This window comes from Cloeon dipterum, chromosome 1, assembly GCF_949628265.1.
Source record: "Cloeon dipterum chromosome 1, ieCloDipt1.1, whole genome shotgun sequence".
NCBI lineage: Eukaryota > Metazoa > Arthropoda > Insecta > Ephemeroptera > Baetidae > Cloeon > Cloeon dipterum.
This window is the reverse complement of record NC_088786.1, coordinates 38498624-38520518: the sequence shown is the minus strand read 5'-3', so window position 1 is coordinate 38520518 and position 21895 is coordinate 38498624. Positions and strand designations below refer to the sequence as shown.

The 21895-nt window shown below is 38.2% G+C and overlaps 2 protein-coding genes across 7 annotated transcripts in view; one reads left to right on the top strand and one right to left on the bottom strand.

Moving 5' to 3' along the window:
* Positions 1–810: 810 nt before the first annotated feature.
* Positions 811–5576, bottom strand: Paf-AHalpha (Platelet-activating factor acetylhydrolase alpha). The gene is made up of 5 exons (XM_065481804.1): positions 5331–5576; positions 5061–5264; positions 4890–5012; positions 4702–4833; positions 811–1746 (listed from the first exon to the last, which is right to left on the bottom strand). Exons 1-5 carry the CDS (start codon positions 5394–5396, stop codon positions 1564–1566), a joined length of 708 nt encoding a protein of 235 aa, XP_065337876.1. The 5' UTR covers positions 5397–5576; the 3' UTR covers positions 811–1563.
* Positions 5577–6721: 1145 nt separating this feature from the next.
* The window catches only part of LOC135938197 (homeobox protein Meis3-like), a 49593-nt gene continuing 34419 nt past the window's right edge, over positions 6722–21895 (top strand). For 2 of the 6 annotated variants that reach the window (XR_010574628.1, XM_065481803.1), the window contains exon 1: positions 6722–6933. The gene's annotated coding sequence lies outside the window, so the exon portion shown is untranslated. The remainder of the gene's footprint in view (positions 6934–21895) is intronic. The other 4 variants (XR_010574643.1, XM_065481799.1, XM_065481792.1 and 1 more) reach the window with 2 other exon arrangements.

The following is a 21895-nucleotide window of genomic DNA, read 5'->3' as shown; positions in this document are numbered from 1 at the left end:
CCCCTCATCAAACAGGTCTCAGAAAGGGCTTCAACCTGGGGTACCCTAACTACCTTTTTCAGGGTATGCTGACCTGAGATCTGCTCCCAGACTGGTTTTAATGTGTTTTTTTTTCAGTAATTTCGAGCTCATTATTTGCTGTCGATTTTTCACCCTTGCCTGTCCCTGACCTTTCTCAGGTCGCGCACGACCTGAGAACGGGCCCTGGACAGATTTACCAAAAAAGAGTCAACGTTTTTTTATGGGCGCCTAGTACAAAAATTTAAATGTAAAAATTTTTAGAAAATAAGCAACAAGAAAAAAATTCTGCCATAATTTTCCAGCTGAAGTTTGCTGGGAAAGTCTTGTGCAGAAAAAAAATATTATTTTTTTTACATTGGAAATCTTTCTAAATATCTAAATTTGCCTACATTTTTCCTAATTTTTAAAGCCAATTTCTTAACCCTTTTGTGATACGTCTGGTTTTTAGATAATTTTTTTTTAATCAGAAATTCATTTAGCGATCCACATTGCAATTTTCGTGAATATGAACTCTATAACATCATAGTTTTCACACTATTTCCAATTTTTTCCATCATTAAAAAATTAGGTGTGAATTATTTAGCAATTTACCTCAGCTTTCAAAATAATTTAATGTAATTTTTAATTTTTCAACGTTTTAATAAGCCCAAATTGACTTCTTTTTTAAAAATTCAGTGGTTTTTCAGCAACTGAAAATGACTCACGGATCGATTTTTCTCATGAAGAAGAAAATGTGGATTTTCAAACTTTTTTGTTAGTGTTTTGGCCAAATAAATAAAACGCATTGCGGACTTTGCAACAAGTTTATGCTCACGGCCGATCGACGATTTACAAAGCTCTTATAAGTAAAATAGATCATACTCTTGATTTGGTTATCAATCAAAAATACACAGAAATGGAATGATGATTTTGAGCACGAAAGAAATTCAGCTGCTCTCTCGCTCGCAACTCAGGGAGTAAAAAGCATTTTTGGCATTGGTTTATTATTTCCTTTCCTTTTCTCCAGCAGAAAGAGCGCGGTGCGTTGGAAACCAGCTGCGACACCGTGCAATTCCGATTCACAATAATGCGTACGAAGAGGAACAAAGTGCTTTCTTTTGTTTTTCTTGTCTACAGACAGGCAGGCAATCTACAACTAATTGTAAGGGTCGCGCTACGAAGAACCGAAGCTATCACCTAAATTCCGAATGTACAGGGTTAAATTATTTAAAGGGCGTGGCTGCAACCCTAGGAAAAGTAAAACCGGGCCGGCGTCTGTGTGGCCGAGCCGTAAATAATAATCTGCAGTCTTGACGAGAAACCAAAGTAATAATATCGTGTGTGTGGTGTAAGGCGCGTGTTTCCGACACTCAAAAAAAGGTACAAAATAACGCAGCAGCATTCTGATTGTTGAAAGGCGCGCAGAAGCTGTTAGTTCTTGTCAGTGAGGCTCTCTCTCTCTCTCTCTTCCCTCCGATTCGATAAGCAGCACTGTCGGCCAATTTCTTTTCTTTTCTTTCTTTCTTTCTTTTGCATCGAGATCAAAATTCAGCCAACGCGGTATCACTCAGTTTTCAAAGGCGAACACGCCGAGCCCGACGACTCGCAGTCTTCCAGCTCCTCCTCCTCGCCCTCGGTCAACAGCTGCGTCAGCAACTCCATCAGCGGCTCAAAGAACTTGCGGTAGCCTTCCGGCGTCAGGTGCAGGTAGTCGTCCATGTCGTGCGCGTCGATTTTCCCATCGGCCTGAAAATTAAATTTGAAATTGTCATTTACGAGCAAAAACTGTCAGGTCACGTGACCTGAGGAAGGTCGGTGACAGGCAAGGGTAAAAATCGTCAACGAGTATTGCCAAATTTGTTCAAAATTAGTGAAAAAAGCATTAAAAACCGGCCTTGGATCGGATCTCAGGTCGGGGTACCCTGAAAAAGGTCGTCAGGGTACCGCAGGTCGAAGCCCCGTTCGAGACCTGTCCAATGAGGGGTCGTGGGCGACGATCGGACCACCGGCCGAATTTTAATAAAATTAAAACCATTATTTTAAAAATTTGTCATTTTTTCCAAAAATCAGCAGTAAAAAAATCGTAAAAATTCGAAAAATTATCCGATTTTGAAAAACCATACACGGACAGACGCGTTTAACCAAGGGGCATCGATTGATACCAAAATCGGCGCCGTCGGGCCCATTTGGACCCCACCTGGACCCCAAAAACAAAAGTTCGAAATGTCACAAATCGCATTTTTTAAACTTTAAATATTAATAGCTCGACTCCTATGGGTCGTAGGGTAAACAACCAAAGTTGGTTAGACTCGCCGTAAAATTTCGCGTCTAGTGGACCTAAAAGCTACCAACCGCCCCCTACAGCCGCCATAGGTCACACAAACTGCACTGTTTCCAAAAAAATTTTGGTGTATTATTTTTTTTAAATTCCCTATTTTTTAATACCCCAGGTCGAAGCCACGTCTGATACCTTTCCAATGAGGGGTCGTGGGCGACGATCGGACCACCGGCTGAATTTAAATAAAAATAAATGTGTGTGTACATTGCAAAGCCAAAAATCCTTTAAAAATTAATTTTAATTTTTCTATGGGCGAGAAAAATCTGAAAATCGGTTTCCAGACCGGCAGCGGTCCTTTGCGTGCAATAGAGTCGGTAAAACTCTTTATGTTTGATCCGTTAGGAAAAAAATCGATTTCCCATGTTATCCTTTTGTCCGGAGAAAGAGCAAAATTCACGTTTTTTAAAGTTAAAAATTATCTCCTATTAGGATTTTGATCCCAATGGCTCAAATTTAGTCCAAAAATATTCCCAGATAAATATCCAGGACCGAAAAAATGACAAGCAAAACTCATTGAAAATTTAGAATTTTTCAAAAAATTTGCGGAAAAAAATCGTAAAAATTCTAAAAATGGTCTTATTTTGGAAAAATTTACACAGGCAGACGCGCCTCGCCGAGGGGCATCGATTGGTACCAAATTCGGCACCGTGCGGCCCATAGGGTCGCGCCTGGGCCCCGAACACAAAAGTTTGAAATGTCAAAAATCATAAAAACCGGCCTGGGAGCGAATCTCAGGTCGGGGTACCCTGGAAAAGGTAGTTAGGGTACCACACGTCAAAGCCCTATCTAACACCTGTTAGATGAGGGGTCGCGGTCGACGATCAAACGAACGGCCAAATTTTAAGAAAAATAACACCATTTTCACCTGTGCGCATCACAAAGCCAAAATCCCGAAAAAATTAATTTTAATTTTTCTATGGGCGCGGACAATCTGAAATTTGCTTTCCAGACTGGCAGTGGTTATTTGCGTGCGATAGATTCGCTTAAACTCTTTAAGTTTGCTCCGTTAAGAAAAAATCACGAATTTTCGAATTTCCATGTAATTCTTATGGAAAAAGTGCAAAAATCACCTTTTTTGAAGTTAAAAATTAGGGTTTCAATCGGATTGGCTCGCATTTGGTCTTAAAATGATCCCAGACGAATTCCGCGTCGATAAATAGGCCATTTATGCGATGTTTTTGCCCTGGACCGGCGATATGGCCGGCAAAATCATTGAAAATTTCGACTTTATCAAAAAATTGGCTGAAAAAAATCGTAAAAATTCAAAAAATGAGCCGATTTTGGAAAACCGAGCACGGACGGACGCGCCCCACTGAGGGGCATTGATTGGTACCCAAATCGACGCCGTCCGGCCCAAAGGGCCCCGCCTAGGCCCAAATACCAAAGTTGGCAAGTGTCACAAATCAAGTTTTTTTACTTTAAAAAATTAATAGCTTGGCTCTTATAGGTCGTTGAGTAAAAAACCAAACTTCTTCGGTCTCCCCGTGAAATTCTGGGTATTTAAGGTCCAATTGCCACCCCAATAATATTTTCTTTAATAATATAAGGGCCAGATTCAGTTTCTGACTTGTGAAAAGCGTCAATTGCCAGGTTTTTGCACCAAAATATGAAAATAAGGAGGGAATTCACTTAAAAATCAAAGGATAAATCTTGCAACTGTATATTCTCGGCGTAAAAATGTTAATTTAACTTTCTGGAAAAAATTTTCACTAGAAAAAAATCATTTCAGCTTGAGTCTACCGCTTTTGACTAAACCAAATTAGGCTCAAGGCGTTATAAATTTATTTTATGGTTAAAAAGCCATGAAATTGCAAATAAAATGGGGGTGGCCATCATTAAACAGCATCAGACTCAATAAAAATTAGAGTAAAATAGTTTTAACATGCTTAAATTGTTTTAAGCAAATCTGTTACTGCAGAAAACCCAGAATAAACAGGGTTCCGAATTTTCCCCACCCGGATAAAACCCACCCGGGTTTTATTGGGTTTAACCAGGCTAAAAAACCCAATAAAACCCACTATTTTACCCAAGGCTCCAATATTTTTAGTATCAAAAATAAAAAAATGCTGGAAAATAAAAAAAAAATTGTTTTTTGGCTGTTTTTTTAACGCTGTAAAGGTAGTGCTGCATTTTTGCACATTGAAAAATTGGCAAGTCCCGGGCCATGAGGATTAAATTTCTTCGTCTCTTGAAAAAAAGCAGTGAATAGCAAATTTTAAAAAACCCAAAAAAACCCATATTACCCCCCAATAAAACCCAGGCGGGTCGGGCAAAATGTAAAAAACCCGGGTTTTTCGGAACCCTGAGAATAAACCAACAATTGAGCACTGGCGCCACTCGTCGGAGTTGAAAAAATATTGTACCTGAACAATGCCTTCATTGACGTCCAGGACCTGCACTTTTTCCAGCCCGACCAGCTGTTCTTTGAGGAGTTCGTTGACCTTGGCGTTTCTCTCCCGCAAAGGATTGGGTTTTTGGCCGCGAGGAAGTAACGACTGCAAATTAAAAAAGGTTAAAAACCAATAATTTAAATTAAATCAAACCGTCTCACAATTAAGACTAGATAGGCCTGAGGTTGTTTGCTTTGGATCACTTTGATGACCTCCCGAATTCCCTCAACGATCATTTCCGGCAGGTGGCCGACGTTGTTCGTGCCGACCAGGAGCACGACCACCTGAAATTTAATTTATTATCAAATTAAAACTGTTTAAAATTGTCAAACCTTGGGCTTCATGTGCTCCAACTCTCCATTGAGCACTCTCCAGAGCACATGCTGCGTTTGGTCGCCGCCGATGCCGAAATTCAGCGAGTGCATCGGCACGAAATGCTGCCTCCACATGTCCGTGTGGGCCAGGTTCCGGATCAGCGAGTCCCCGATGAAGAGCACTTCGGGCTCCAGAAGGGTTTCCTCGAGGAACCGCTCGTGCTGCAATGATTTTCAATCGGAATTATTGCCTGCGGAGTGTGGGTCGGGGTCGGGGGGCCGACTCACGATGTTCATCCATCGATTGTCGCCCTGCACGTCCTCGGGAGGGACAGGTGTGGTTGCTGGGTTCATTTCCGTCTAAATCGGCTGGGAAAGCACTCGAGTCACGCGCCGCCGACGCCCTTACACCATCAAAGCACGCGTGCCGGTCCAATCGGCCTGGGTTTCGGCTGGGGCGCGCCGAAATCGACCAATTAATCGACGAAGCGAGGCGAATGCGACTTTTTTTTTGACAAATAATACACGGCGAGAAGTCGGGAAGTTGTTGCCCCTGCGCGCCACTGCCACCTGCCGGCCGCAACCGCTACCACCACACGGGAGCGCGCGAAAGAATTCGGAAAAATTCGTCATTAATGGCACTTCTTTACGTGACACAAAGAATTTTAATGTCACAATCAGAATAATGGACGCCATGTTGTTTTCGCGCGAACTGAAATGAAAGAATTTAAACTGAAGAATTTGAATACAACACGGCAACACGCCTGCATGCTTTTATATATTCAATTACGCTACACACCCGAGCGGTTTGTATTTATAATAAGAGTCTGCTTAGGAGCGAGCAGCACAAAAGAGTCATAAAATTTAGCCGAATAATAAAAGAGGCATTAAGAAAAACTGGTATCAAGGTCATTCGCGAGAGCGAGCAGAGATGAAGCGGCGGCTGGACCAGCAGCCGGTGCTGACTGTTAAAATATTTATTCTCGCGCCACTGCCGATTTTACGAGGCGAATATGCAAATATGCGCAACTATGAATAATAAATAGCAAACAAATTCGCAATTCGGCTCGAATTTGTGTTAAATTAACACGCACGGTCTCCTAGCTCTCGCAGAAAAAGAGGATTTGTGCGCCACCAGGCAGCTTTTGCGCACGTATAAAAAATTCAAAACGACAAATCAATTTGGCAAAATGCTGTTTTAATTTGATTTCGACCCTGACGGAGCCCGAAGGCCTCGATTTGCGCACGTTACGATGCGCGGCTAGAAACAGAAGACTGCAGACGAACAGGAAAAGTGCGTTTTTCGAAACACCCGGGACTTTCAGCATGCAAAGAAATGGGCGTAGACGGGAATTTTTCAATTAATAAGGACGGAAAATTCGTGTAAATAGTTTTAAAAACCAGGAATTTGAATGGGCATGATGTTAAATGGGCCAAACAGCGGCTGACAGGTGCGAAAATCTGCGAAATTCCGACGGATGACGTCACGCGGATGGACAAGTAGCGCCACTTTACGAGGCAGTACCACAGCATCAAAGAGGGGACGACCTTCACGGGAGGCCGGGCTTGCGGGTTCCGCCGTCGGCCGATTCCCCAGTTTCAGCCCGATTTATCACCATTTCGGCCCCGTGGCCGCCCGAATTCGGCCTCCGGACGCTTCAGACGCCTTTTATCAACCCATTGGAAAGGTATGAGGGGCTCGGCGGGCTCGTGAAAGCGGCGGAAGGGATCGAAAGTCGCGGAGGCGGGCGGCGCTGGCGTCGCGCGGCGGATTTTGGGAGGAGACCGCCGCCATTAATGACGAAGAGTGACACCTCGCTTATCTGCCACTCAAACTGACAGCCGACGGCACGGTTTTAAATCGCCGACTGCGGGCCCGCGACACGAGCAGGTGAGTGGAGGGCAAGGGTTGCTAGGGGCCCGCGGGCCGACAGGGGCCCCCGGAGGCCGGGGACGCGGGGAAATCGCGGCGGTGGCGGCTCGGGCGGGCTGGCCGGAGCGGAAAAAGCGAGCGAGCGGGCGACGGCGGCGGCCAGGTTTGTTTTGACCCGTCAATCAAATCTGAAAATACCGTGGTGGGGCTCTGCGAGTTGTCAAGAAAAGGCGTGGGGAAGGCTCACTTTAAAAAACCATAAATCAAGCCAAGTGCCGAGCCGCTCATGACTCAATTTCGGGCCGTGCCTGCCGAGGCGGCCACTTCGGCCGCCCCCGTCGCCCCCCGACACGCTGGCCGCCGCCGTGTCGATGCCGACGCGGACCCAAAGCCACCTTCAAGGTCTCGCCGACGCCGGACTAACCGCCGACACGCACCCACCCCGAATTTTTAATTAGGCGTCGATTTTTTTTTGTAAATTGATCTGATTAAATTGATTAAATTATTTAATTTGTCTCGTATTCTCGATTTTTCGACACAATTTAGTGGGGCAACCTTAAAATTTGGTATTCAGGATTTTTTTTCAGGGTTTCGTGCAGAATAAAATTAATTCCTTAATTTTTAATTGGATGCGCCTGCTATGATCTGGATCTTTTACGCGTTTAATTAATTTTTTAAATTTAAATTGAGTTTTTTTCGAATTTTTTGTTAGTTTTTTAGCCCGGGAAATTGATCCAAAAATTTTAAAAATATTATTTTTAATTTTTTAAGGGATTTTACTGCAATTTAAATTAAAGAAAATGAGAAAACTCCAAATTAATTGTTTTTTAGCGCTGGATTTTTTGGGATTTTTACATAAATTGTATTTTAAAAAAATAAGGGATGTAAATAAATTTAATATTTTGGTCAGATTTTCAAAATCAACATTTTTCCCAAATTTATTCCTTTATTTTTTGTATTTTAAACTTAACATTAACAAAAAAATCATAGAATTGACGTTTTAAATTAAATAAAAAAACTCCCTGTTAAGGTTTTCGCCGAAATTAAATCTTGTTTCTTTATAAAAATAATTTTCAACTGATAATCAGGGCTAGGTACACGTGCTGAAGTACGCAGTTGTTTATTGTTCATTTTTATCAGACATGCAATTTTTTGTCGACCTTCCGTTTATCGCAATCTCGAGCAAAAAACGGTCCAGAAACGTTGTTTAATCTGCGATATGATTTTTTTGGCGCGTGTCAGCTGTCAAGTAGTGCATTTTTATCTCTTCAACTACTTCAATTACTGCAATAAACAACCCACCCGAATCGATTTCATTTTTGTATTTCGTGAATACCGAAAATTTGGAATGCAGGTCGCGGCACACACAATTTCTTTTGTTTGTTTGTTTGTGTTTTATTTTATTCCAGGTCTCGAAGGGAAGCGAAAATGCTGGTTGGATCTCGTTACCTTTTGCGTATGCATGGCGATCATGAATTATTCCGCGGCAATAAGAATGGAAATCCAACCTTGCTCTGCTGCCTTTTTCATTGGTGGTGCGCTCGCTCGCGCTCGCGCTCGCTGCACTGCCATATCGGCGGCGCCCCAAACCTGTTCTGCCTCCGTTGATTTGTTAATTAATTAGCGTTGCTCTTTTCCAGTCTCGTTTATTTATAGACACACGCGGATTAAATCATGAAATCGAGACGTGAGTGGAAATTTTTTCCTTTTTTTCTATCGCTGACGTCACGAAATCTAACCTTTTCTCAGGGCGACAATTTTGTGATGCAATAAAAAAATTCTAATTTTCTCCAAAGCGCTTGAACACATTTTCTTGGCATATTTCGATTCCTCACGTCGAGATGTGTCCAAGGGAAACTCTTTTTTGGTAAAATAAAACAGGATTTCAAGTGAAGAGACATTTTCAGCACTTTTCTGAAAAATTTGCAGCGCTAATTAGCTCAATTTTGGCCTCAAATGATTCCTCAGGGTCGATTTCATGCATTGGCAACAAGCATTTTGCAGTATAAATCCTATTTAAATTAAAAATAAAAATTCTAACAATAACCAAAATTTATCTTTTGGTTCAAAGTACAAATATCTGCATCCAGGAGTGATTTGAAGCAATTTTAATTCCAAATTTGGTCTCAGCATGGTTGAAAACCTATAAAACGACACCTTACATGCACTTTGATCCTCAGGATAAAGTCAGGGTCTGACCCTGAAGGTTGTACCTGACCTAAAAAAATCTATTTAGGTACTGTAAGAGTGCCAGAGTAAATTAAACGCAAAAAATCACCTTCGGCGTATTTTCAGGTAAAAGGTAAGGTTTCCGATTTCAAACTTCAAACCGGAAGTGCAGCGGAACTACTGCGATTACAACAATGAGACTTGGGTGTGCTTGTGCGTAATTTCACGGGCTACATTTTTGTCTATCTGCTCGTAAAAATCTGAGAGGGCTATCACCCTGAAAAATCGGAATTTTTAAAAAGGTCGATTTTTTTTTTTTTTTGAGGAAAATGTTTATTAAATTATGAACTTATTAGAAGAGAAAAAATGAAATGCAGAAAGACCTCTTAAAAGCATTTTTGGCTTTCTAACGTATTTTTTTTTAATTAAAACATTTAAAAGCAATTTAGGCAAAGAAGGTGGCGATTCTTTATTCTTCATGCCCGTATTCAGACGCTCACTCTCTCAGCCGGCTATTTACTTTCAAGTTTTGCCCAATTTGGAGGAACCGCGCGGCCGGCGTCTGGCCAAATAAATCCTAATGGAGATTGAAATGTCACACCCGAGCTGCCGGCCGAGCAGCAAAACTGGTTAACGGTCCCGTTAAGTAAATGAATATTATTATGCCTCTCTTTCAAACACCAACCGACAGCTTGGTGTTTTAAAATGCCGCAAACGGAGTAAATCCACTGCAGCAAACAAAATTTGCATTTAAAATGAGTGCATTGTTTTTTAGACGCTCACGATCCATTAAATCGAGAAGGCGTTTGCCAAGTGCGCTGCAATCGGCAATCACTCGAACGCGCGTTACTCGAGAAGGCCCCCGCATCCCGCATCACGTCAGCGAGGCGTGCGAGAACCGAGAGGCTTCAAGCTTGATCCAGTGATCCGAATCAATCAATAGGCCACCCGAACTAACTCGGCTACTTGCAATTTCGACGCATCCGAGTAGTCGGATCAATTTCAAAGGTCACATTTCAGGAGAGGGACACACGCACTGATTAGATATTGTTTTTGACAAGCCGGAGTTTTGGACTTTTAAAATAATCTCTTCCTCTCTCAAAGTTGACGCATTAAAAAAACGTATATTTTTGTGGAAAAATTGATTTTCCGCGCGTTTTGGTACCTGCCACGCCCACTTTTAATTATTTTAATCACGCCCCCGTTTAAATTTCCCGCTTTTTGGTAGTGTTTGAAATTAAAAACATTAACTTAAATGCAAAAAAGTTATTTTCTTCAAAATTAAATAATATTTTGCATTTTTTTTTCTATTTTATTGTTTTTATTACAGAACTTTATTACCCTTCAAGCAACAAGAAAAGAAGTACGAAAAATTAAAGACCTTGGAATTTTTTTTAAATAAATAAAACTATCAAGTGTTGGAATAACACTTTTTTACAAAAAACCAATGAAATTGGACTAGATAAAATGGCATCGATGTTGTGATTTATTTTTTAAGCTGTGAAAAATTCCACTTTGGATAAAAATTGACAAGTTTTCAGATTTTTTTTCTAGAGGGTTAATTTGCAAAAAATTAAAACGGTTTTATTTACTGAAGCAATTTTAGGTACGAAATTAAAAATTAATTTAAATTATTATTTACAAATCAAACGTGGTTTTTGCGACCTGAGGAAGGTCGGTAACAGAAAAGGATGTAAAAAATAGTATTTTTCCCCTCTACAAGTGTTCACTCAATAAAAAATCTATGTTTTTTATTCAATAAAATGCAAAATTATTTGAAATTATTATTTTAAAAAAATTTCAGAGTTGATAAAAATTTGCTTTAAAGTGGAAAGATACTGGGCAACAATTGAAAATTATTTAAATTGTAGGATGCCTTAAACAATTGACCGATAAACAATTTGTTCAACAATTTGCAATAATACATAAATGACCTTCCTACAATAAAAATTCAAATTTTGCCAATTTTCTCCAAAATTTACAGTGCTTGAAGATATTTTCTTGGCATATTCCGATTCCTCTCGTCGAGATCTGTCCAATTGTGTATGCCACTTATTGGGAAAACTCTTTGGTTTTGAAATTAAATCGGATTTCAAGTAAGGAGACAGCCCTTTCCATTTGAAAAGCACGCTAACTTTCCAGCCAATTTTCTCAAAAAATTACAGTGCTTCTCAGGTCAATTTAGGCTTTAACTGAAGCCCAAGGGATGAGTTTATGCATTGGCAACAAGCATTTTCCAGGCTTTTCCAGTATCAATCCTCTTTAAATCGAATATAACCTTTTTTACCAAAGCGTGATCTAGGAAATTGTTTTGATTTTGTAATTTTTCTGTCAAAGCTGTCAAAAATTCCGCTTTGAATAGAATTTTACGAATTTTCTCCATTTAATTTTAAAAAATGTTTTGGAAGTACTTAAAAAGCACAAATAATTGAAATTTACATTTTAAAAAAAATCAATGTCGCATCAGAATTGAACGACAGTCATTTTCATGACTACTTTAATTAAATTGATTATTTTCGAACTCCTTTTTAGTTTTATAGGTCGTGAAATTAATCCACGCCTCTATATAATAATATTAACATTTTATTTTTAAAGGAATTTTACGGCAATTTAAAATCACAAGAAAAGGATTAATTTTCAAATTAATTTATTTTTGCGCTGGCCTGTTTTGGGATTTTTTTTTTATCAATAATTACATTTAAAAAAAAAGTAGGAACATATTATTTTAGCCAGAAATTTTCAAATAAATTTACAATATTTTAAGTTGAAAATTTTTTATTTATTTTGGCGCAAATATTTCCCATTATGTTGTTTTAACTGGACAGTTACTAACAAAGATCATGGGTCTGACATTTTAAATTAAATAAAAATCCCTGTTAAGATTTCAATTTTGTGAAAAATAAATTTTTTTTCGTTTTTCTTTAAAAATCTTTTTTCAAGCACCAAAATGCATAATTAATTTAAAAAAAATATTCAATGTTAATCCAAATTTAACGAGAACCATTTTCATGACTGCTTAATAAGATGCAGCCGAAAAGTTGGCAGGGCGGGAAAATTGAGCGCCGGCTGCGTCGTTGAAAATTTAAACGCGCAATTTTAAACCTGGCGACATGCATCTAAGTAATCCGGGTGAGCGAGCGGGCGAGGGAGGCAGTCGTTTTTAAATATCGCTCGGCACGCCGGGCGTTTTGTATTATTAAAGGAGTAAAACAACACGAGCCATTAGACGGAAATTTTAATGCACCGTCAGAGTGAGAGCTAGAGGAGCAGGCAGCGAAAGCTAGTTAAAAAATAAAGCATCAGCCGTGGGGTGGGTTATGGAGCAAGTAATTTGCGCATAACAATGCGTTATTTATGGTAATCACTGTGTGGATCTCGAGGCGAGTAGCATCAGGGGACGGACGCGTGTTCTTCTCGCCGGTGCAGCGCAGCAGCAGCTCTAATGCATGCAATATTCATGACACTCTTTTTCTTCCTCTTGCTCCCCGTCCCCCCGCGCGGCATCGCCATACGCAACGCAACGCACGCACGCACGCCGCTAATACCACGATTTATACATATTATTATTTGCTCAGCCAAAGTAGATTTTCTTTCCGCCGCCGATGAAACGTGAAAGACGACACAATGAGACGCTTTTATTCCGTCCCGAGAACCGGTTTCTAACTCTCAAATGCTGTCAGATTTTTTTTGTAGGGGGTAAACAGGGTCTTCAAGTCTTTTTTATATTGAAGATAATTTTAATTTTTAGAAAAAAGCTAAAATTTCTCAGGTAATATTTGAGAAAATCGGCGAAACTGTCTCCTTATTGGAAAATCTCGATTTATTTCTCAATTTAAAGATTTTTTTCTTCGAAATTTGCACACCATTGGATGAATCGCGACGAGAGGAATCGAAATCGGACGAAAAAATCATTTAATTTATCAAGAAATTTAGCAAAAATAACACGGACTGTCTCCTTACTTGAAATCCTATTTTATTTCTTGACAAAGAGTTTCCCTATAAGGTTTCTGACGCTGTTGGACACATCTCGACCAGAGGAATTGAAATCTTCCTAGAAAATGTAGTCAAGCGCTGGAAATTTTGAATTTTACTCTTTTGATTATTTTAAATTGTACAACAAATAGTATAATGCATCTAAAGATTTAAATTATTATCAATTGTCACCCTGAATCGATCCAATTTAAAATACCAGAGTATCAAAAATGACCCATGGATTGTAACCAAACATTTTTATTTCTTATAATAAAGAATACATTTATTTTAAAAATGAATTTCCGTTTTTTTTTTAATTTTCATTTAAATTTAAAAGTTATTTATTTACTTTTAGTAATTAATTAGCGTTCTTATTTTTCAGATAAGTTAAACGTTTTTCTGGTATATTTTTGAAAGGTATTTAAAACAAAATAAATAATTTTTCCTTTTTCAAATTTGAAGAAAATCAAAATGATTTGTTCCACCAGTGTAATTTTGTATTTGGTTGAAACAGGTCATCAGTTATTGAAATTAATTCCAATTGACCAGTTGCATAAACCCTTAGTTATTGAAGCCGCCAACAGATGGCGCAACCACAGGCTTTCTTAAAAAATTTTGTTTTAAGCGGTTTTAAGGCATTTCCGCTGCGATTTCAGACTCAATCTAGCTATTTTGCTTTTTATTAATTAATATGCATTTTGGTTTTCAGCACGTCAAAAATTAGCAAATTAATTGAAGAATACACAGTAGTTCGATTGAGTCTGAAATCGCAGCGAAAGTGCCTTAAAATCGGAAGTCTACGGTGGCGCCATCTGTTGGCGGCTTCGAACACTTAGGGTGTATGCAACTGGTGAATTTAAAAAAAATCGTTTTGTCCATAATCTTCATCGTCGCAATCTATCCAATGGTGTACGAATTATGAGCTAAATTTCCTTAAATTCTGAATTAAATCGTCGTTTTACAAATTCTCTCACGACAACCTGAAAAAGTTTAAATTCTTTTCCGATTTTCAGAGCAAGAATAATTATTTCAATTTTCTCCTAAAACAATAAATTATTAAACAATTCCACGTGGGAATCCATGATGTCGTCCAGAGGTTCGTTTTTAATCGAAATTTGTGCTATGCGCCGGTCGTTTTCTCGGAATGCCGTTTCGCCATCGGAAAACAAGGGGCCCGCGGGTGCATGCAGTCATCGGACAAGTATGCCCTGCCTTCCTCGCTCCCGCTCTGCTCCTGCTCTCAATATATAATATATAATATCATGTGTGCGCGTGGTGCATCCAGTTCTCGCGTCTCGTTGCCTGCTGCACTTAATTAAAGATGTTGCGCGCGCTCGCGAGCATTCCAGCCACTTTTGACTCGTGGGGTGCCGCAGAGGTTCAAAGAAAGAAATTAGTGCCTGCCGACGCGCAATTAGTTCCTTCTCTCTCTCTTTGCTGCTGCGCGCGTTATTCTTTCTCCGGCGAAAGGGGCGAGATGGCTGTTTATTGCGTCGCACCGAAACACACACACACACACACACTCGATGGCGCACGTATCAAATTAAACTTTTCGTCGCCTCCTCGGTGGATTGCAACACCGAACACCGCACCTGCATGCACGAAAAACTTTCAGCGCGGCTTTTTCTGCTAACAACACACTGCAAACAAGCAAAATTATTCAGAAATAAAAATAAACACAGGCATGAAATCTGTCTTTCACAGTTTTAAATATTTTCTACAGTTGAAATAGAGAAAAGGCTTTAAGGGCCCGCTGAAACCACATTTTCGTCTGTTCCGATCGATTCCTGAGGGTCGAAATAGGGGGAGTAAATAATTTTTCTGGTTGAAAAACGTTTTGTGACGTGCGAGCAGAGGCTTAAAGCAAAACGCACGTTGCTTTGGCGCGCAAAACGTTTGAATCTTTTAGTCGCTACTGCGCATGCGTCCCCCCTCTGCCATGTTTCATAGCTGAGAGAGCTTTTGACGTCAGAGGGGGGACGCATGCGCAGTAGCAACCAAAAGACTTAAACGTTTTTTTCAAACCAAAAGCCATTTTTTTAAACCACGCCCCCTTTTAAAAGTCCCGCGAAAAATCACAGTTGGTAGCGAACAAAATTAGAAACATTTAAAGATTTTATTTTGAAATTTCTGCAGTTTTACCGCAAGGAAAAATAGCATTTTAAGTTAAATTAAATAACATTTTAAATTTCTTCAAAATTAAATTATTTTGTACAAATTTTTTACTTTTTTTTGTATACTAATTGTTTCCAATTTTATGTATTTAAAACAGAAATTTATTCCCCTTTAAGCAGAAAGAAGACAGGTTTACAAATAATTGCTGTGATCAGTATTTTTTTTAAAACCTATAAAATAATTATATATCATTAAAACTACTAAATATTTATTTATCAAAATCTAATGAACTAGGAAAAATTGCTTAGATATTGTGATTTTTTATCAAAACATTCACCATAGATAAAATTGACGATAAGTTTTTTTTGGCGCGCGCAACGTTTGAATCTTTTGGTCGCTACTGCGCACGCGTCCCCCCTCTGACGTCACAGCCATGTTTCATAGCTGAGAGAGCGTTTGACGTCAGAGGGGAGGCGCTTGCGCAGTAGCAACCAAAAGATTTAAACGTTTTTTTCAAACCAAAATCCATTTTTTAAACCACGCCCCCTTTTAAAACTCCCGCGAAAAATCACAGTTGGTTGCAAACTAAATTAGAAACATTTAAAGATTTTTAAATTTCTGCAATTTCACCACAAGGAAAAATTGCATTTTTAAGTTAAATTAATTAACATTTTAAATTTCTTCAAAAATAAATTATTTTGCCCAATTTTTTGCTTTTATTATAATAATTGTTTCCAATTTTATGTATTTAAAACAGAAATTGATTCCCCTTTAAGCAGAAAGAAGAGAGGTTAACAAATAATTGCTGTGATCAGTATTTTTTTAAAACCTATAAAATAATTATATATCATTAAAACTACTAAATATTTATTTATCAAAATCTAATGAACTAGGAAAAATTGCTTAGATATTGTGATTTTTTATCAAAACATTCGCCATGGATAAAATTGACGATAAGTTTTTTTTTTGGCGCGCGCAACGTTTGAATCTTTTGGTCGCTACTGCGCATGCGTCTTCCCTCTGACGTCACAGCCATACTCCGTGCTTGGCATTGGCAGCTGAGAAAGCTGTGACGTCATAGGGGAGGCGCTTGCGCAGTAGCGACCAAAAGATTTAAACGTTTTGCGCGCCAAATCAACGTGTGTTTTCCTTTGCGCCTCTGCTAGCACGTCACAAAACGTTTTTCGACCTGAAAATCTATTTACTCCCCCTATTTCGACCCTCAGGAATCGATTAGAATAAAAAAATGTGGTTCCAGTCGTTCTTAAATAAAAAAAAAACTCAGGAACCAATTTTAGGAATAAATTTATCCAATAAATTCTCTGTAGGTTAAATAAGAAATTATTTACAACTGAAATCACTCACCTTGACCTGTGTAATTGTGTGGTGCTCATTTAGTTCCTTTCCTAGTCTTTTCGTAGAGGAAAGTGATTAAACATTATACGTGTGAAGTGTTTTTTGAAGGATTCGCCGCGGTTATCTTTTGGCTTCGAGTCTGCCTGCCTCTCCACTCGAGAGCCGATTACACTAACAACTACTGATAGAAACGAGCCTTAAGTGTTTGACACTCAGACGCGCACTTTTCATCTGTTCGACTTTTTCAATTAGACTATAAACCTCCTTATTATTCCGTCTCGTCGCGCAAGATACCGAAATGTTGTTGCTAATCGATTATAAATAAAGGTTCTCGAGACTTCTTATCAGGGTATCAAAAAAATCACGAAGACTAATTATTCCTAATTACTCAGCTTCTATTTTTTCTTAATTTATAAAAAACTAAAGAGCAAGACCTAAAAATTTAAAATTAAAAAAATTCTCTGGAAAATTCTGATCAGTTTTCCTTATTATAAATTTGACAACCTTTTTCTGAAAATAATTGTTGGATTATAGTCCTCACACTCACTTGTCTTAGAATTAATATCAGATGAAATCGTTGATCCTTTTGCTTATCTCTATATGGAGAAAAAGATACGAAAGGTTTGTACAAAAAGTCTAAGTGCTTCAATAGTTTGATTGTGTTGCTCAATTTAGACCATTAAACAATGTAGAGAAGCTTCAGAAGTAGTATTTAAAGAGCAACTAGATAGTAAGCTAAGTGGGCGATTGAATGAAATCTACAAGCAGCAATTATTTGTCCTTGCATTTTAAATTAATCAGGACCTGATAGCGAAATCTAGGCTTGGAGGTAAGTAACTTTCACTTATTTTGTTCGCAAAGTGATTTAAATTTATCTGAACTATAAAAAACGAGTGTGATCGAATTGATTCAATTTCATATGAAAGTAGTTTCCAAATAAATCTTTCTTTAATTAAAGCAGAAGATAAATTTATCAATTGATCAAATAAAAATCGGATCGACTGCAAAAACGACGGTATAATTCCCCTAAAAACTCACCCTCCGAAATCAGGGTCGCATTTTTTACCACCCGCTTTTTCACCACTGGTTTTACCATTCAATTTTTACCAATTTCTTGCGCAAGAAATGATTTTGTTTCCAAAATCTAAAATTCGCGTTCGGAGTGCTCAAAATTTCTCCTGAAATTGCTATTTTCTGCCTCAATTTCTCCAAAAATTTCTCAAGTCGAGGTCATTAGCAAATAATTAAAAAAAAAAACCTTTGAAAACGATGTTAGAAACATTACCCGAAAGAAACACTAAATAGAAAACTGAAAAAATACGCTTTTTACCACTGCACTGCATTTTATTTTAAAAAATGCGGGTTTTTTGCCACCCTGCCCGATATTTTCTGGGTTCTGGTGGAAGGGGCTGATCAGCCAGGAAGGGGCTGATTTCAGGAAAACCTGCCTAAAACATTTCAAAAGAAAGCCTAAAGAACAATTATTTTAAAGTTATATTCTTACATCGAAAGTTTTTGACGTTTTTGTTGCGGGGGTTGCAAAATTGATCAGACAAAGCCACCCCTCATGGGGCTCCCGTATTAAATAGGAATTTGAAAAATGCAATGCTAGTTTTTTTTTCTTTTGCCGCAATGATGATCAGAAGATCAAATGAGAAAAAATCAAGAATTTTTATGCAAAACCTATCTAATTGAAGATTTAAGCTAAAAACCTCAGGAAAGTCAAATTTTAATAATTTTCCCTCGCTTTTTGACACGTGCCAAGCCTTCCTTTACAACTCTAAAATCCCCAGGAGTTTCACGTTCTCTTTCAGGGACCCTGTTTTAACAGAAAATTGGATAGGCTTGCTTTTTTATTATTTATTTATTTACTTTTTTCTTGTCAAATGGTTAACTCGATAAGCCATTGTTTCTTTCACATTATTTTTTAAATTGGATCGATACAGGGTGACAATTGATAATAATTTGAATCTTTTGATGCATTATACTATTTTTTCTACAATTTAAAATAATCAAAAGAGTAAAATTCAAAATTTCAAGCGCTGCTTGAGCACATTTTCTTGGCAGATTTCGATTCCTCTCGTCGAGATCTGTCCAACAGTGCATGAATCCTTTTAGAGAAACTCTTTGTTGGGAAATAAAATAGGATTTCAAGTAAGGAGACACTTTTGCAGCCACTTTTCTCAAAAATTTACAGGGCTTCTTAAATCAATTTTGGCTTCAAATTAAATCTAACGGATAAGTTCATGCATTGGCAGCTGTGGATCCTCTTTAAAAATGCTGATTCACATTTTTAATTTAAAAATTTTGATGCAGAAACCGCAATTTGATAAACTCGGGCGTCCCTTTGGCACAAATTGTGCATTTCGAAGGCAATCATCGTGATTTTGCTCTGGCGACAATCACATCCATTGCCACGTGGTGCATAATACGCAAAAAGGGTGTATCTGCGCTGCGGGGTGGCAGGACAGGTACGTCATTAGCGGGCGCGCGTGCCGCACGCGCAAATTATTTCCGGCGCGCGCGACTTTTCGGGCCGATAAGGCGCCGTCGAATTGACTTTTGCCGTTTTTTTTATGCGGTCGGCCAAAAGTGTGATAAGGCATAGCACGTGGGGGGCGTGTGAGCCGCGAGAGAGAGCGAGAGAGAGAGCCGCAGAGACAGAGAGCAGCAGTCAGTCAAAGGCGCGCAACAAAAAGCAGAGAGTCAGTGTTGCTGGCGCCGCCGGGTTGCGAGGAACTACCCCCGACACGCCGTTCCACCCCTGCCGAGCGGCCGGCTCTCGCTCGCTCCGCGTAAGCAAACGATCAGCTTTTTTTATTCTTTTTAAAATGTGGCGACTGTGCCAATAGTCTGTTTGGCTTTGGATTTTTGTCGGAAATTTATAAATATTTTTTTTTTAATAATTTTCAAAGGAACGAAAAAATGGGAGTTATTGGAAAGACTTGATTTAATCATGCGAAAAATAATCCCAAACGCACCTTTCAATTTTTTAAATAATTTTAATCAATTTTTTAAGAACAATTTACCAGGTCAGTTTTCTTATAAACAGCAAAGGATAATTTTAAAGGTGCCGTTTTGAATTAATTCATTTTTTTTATCATTCATTACAAGAATCGTTTAAATCTAAAGAGGTAAAGCCGCAGCAGTGATAAGAAATGGCAATCAGAATGGTTAAAATTCTTAATTGAACATGTCGGTGCTGAACAGATACAAGATTTGAAAGAGCAATGTAAGATTAGCCAAACAAATAGTTCGCAATCTATATTATTCGCAATTATACTCGTTAATCATATCATAATTGCCGTTTGACGAGCTTGTATTCTTCTATCGCGAATTGATAATCTACAAACACAATGCTCGTATCACGCAAATTTTCACTCGTCCGTTAAGAAAAAGCTTTTTGACTTGCAATATTGCGTTTTGCTTGAAATTACCCAGATGAGTAATGAGATTTTATCACAATTGACGAAAATAATTATCATATCAATCAACAACAGTGGTAAAAATTGACGTTGATTGGAGATTTCGGGTCCTAATTTTATCATTAAAAACGGAGAGCCCTCTTTCGTAGATTTTTTTTTATTTCTGATGAAATTCCCATTATTTAAAAATGCCAAATAAAATTTTCCGAGCAATTAAAAAAATGTGGTTGAAAGAAGAAGAAAGAAGGAAGGAAGTGTGATTTTTTTAAAAGTAATGCACAAATATTTAATTGTGAAGTATTTAAAAATTTTAAAAATGAGATTAAATAAATTAATTGATTTCAGAACATTGAGGTTTAATTGTTTAGCAACAAAATACTAAAAATCTGCTTAAAAATTTTTATAAATTTAATTTTGAATAAATTTAGAAGATTTATTTGCTCTCATGCTTGTGAACAAAAGTGCCGAAATATTCAATTTTTTAATTTTACCAGTTACGCCCACTTTTTTTAGCAAAGGAATTTAATTAATTGCTTCCGGTGTGAGAAAAATAATGGAAATTTAATATTGAGAAGATAAAAAATGGTCCTTTTGAGTCTTGAGAGTTATTTTTAATTTTTTTAAAAATTGCAGATTTTCGAAAGGGGTGTGTGTTTGGCCTGATTAAAATTCACCAGTTTTAAGTAGCGTCAAAAACTGCCTAAATTCAGAAAGCTGATTAAATTTCCAGTTTTTTCCTTTAGATCAAATGTTTCTCAAATTTACCATTTTCGCACAAAATTCGTCTGGAAATTTGAGAACCTTTAAAATTATTTTGGAACAAACAAAATACCCAAAATTAAGTTAAGAGGTGAACTCAGACTTTCATTAAACCCATTTTTAAAGAATAAGCAGCTATAGAACTGTCCAAATCCGAAAAATCATAAATGTCAAAACTGTCTGTTTATAAATTTTGTTTGAATTAATGAAAGGAAACAAGCCAGTTTGTATGGGTGTGCTGAACGCTGGGCACTATTTGTTTGTCAAGCGAATGCGTGCCGCGAGTGACAAAAAGACGCGGCGTACATTATCGCGTTCGCACGTCGGACGCACTCTCTGCATGCTCGTCAAACGAGGCGCACATAATCAGATTGGCCGCTCGCTCACTCGCCCGCCCGCCCGCCCGCCGGCCGAATAAATCACTCCGAGCGTTACTTCCGTCCCGAATAGACCGAGTGGCAGCAAGGCAACCCCCAAACACCAGTCAACCCTTAAAGGAGCTCGCAAAATTGAAATAAATCGTTAAAAAGAATTAATAAATTAACTCTCGTTTGCTTTAAAGTTCGATAAAAAATTACATTAATTCACCAGTTGCATAAACCCTAAGTGTTCGAAGCCTCCAACAGATGGCGCCACCGTAGACTTTCGATTTTAAGGCACTTCCGCTGCGATTTCAGACTCAATCTAGCTACCGTGCATTCTTCAATTAATTTGCTATTTTTTGACACGCTGAAAACCAACGCACGTCAAAAAGAAGCAAATTAATTAATAAAAAACAAAATAGCTAAATTGAGTCTGAAATCGCAGCGGAAATGCCTTAAAACCGCTCAAAACAAAATTTTTAAGAAAGTCTGTGGCTGCGCCATCTGTTGGCGGCTTCAATAACTAAGGGTTTATGCAACTGGTCAATTAAAAATATTAATTTCTCAGGTTTGTAAAGTTTAAAAAAATAAAATTAATTTATTTTGTACGGTTAAATTGTTTTTTCTTCTTTTTGGGAGATACAAATTTAAAAAATAAATAAATAAAGACGAATTAGCTCAGTGTTGTACACAAAAAATAATGAAATTTCATAGGCAAGAAACTACTTTCAAGTGCTAATAAAAATTAATTCAATCACAAATCAACCGGAATGACAGAAAGGGCCGCAATAAATCATTTTCGCGATCGGACGGCGGCGCGAT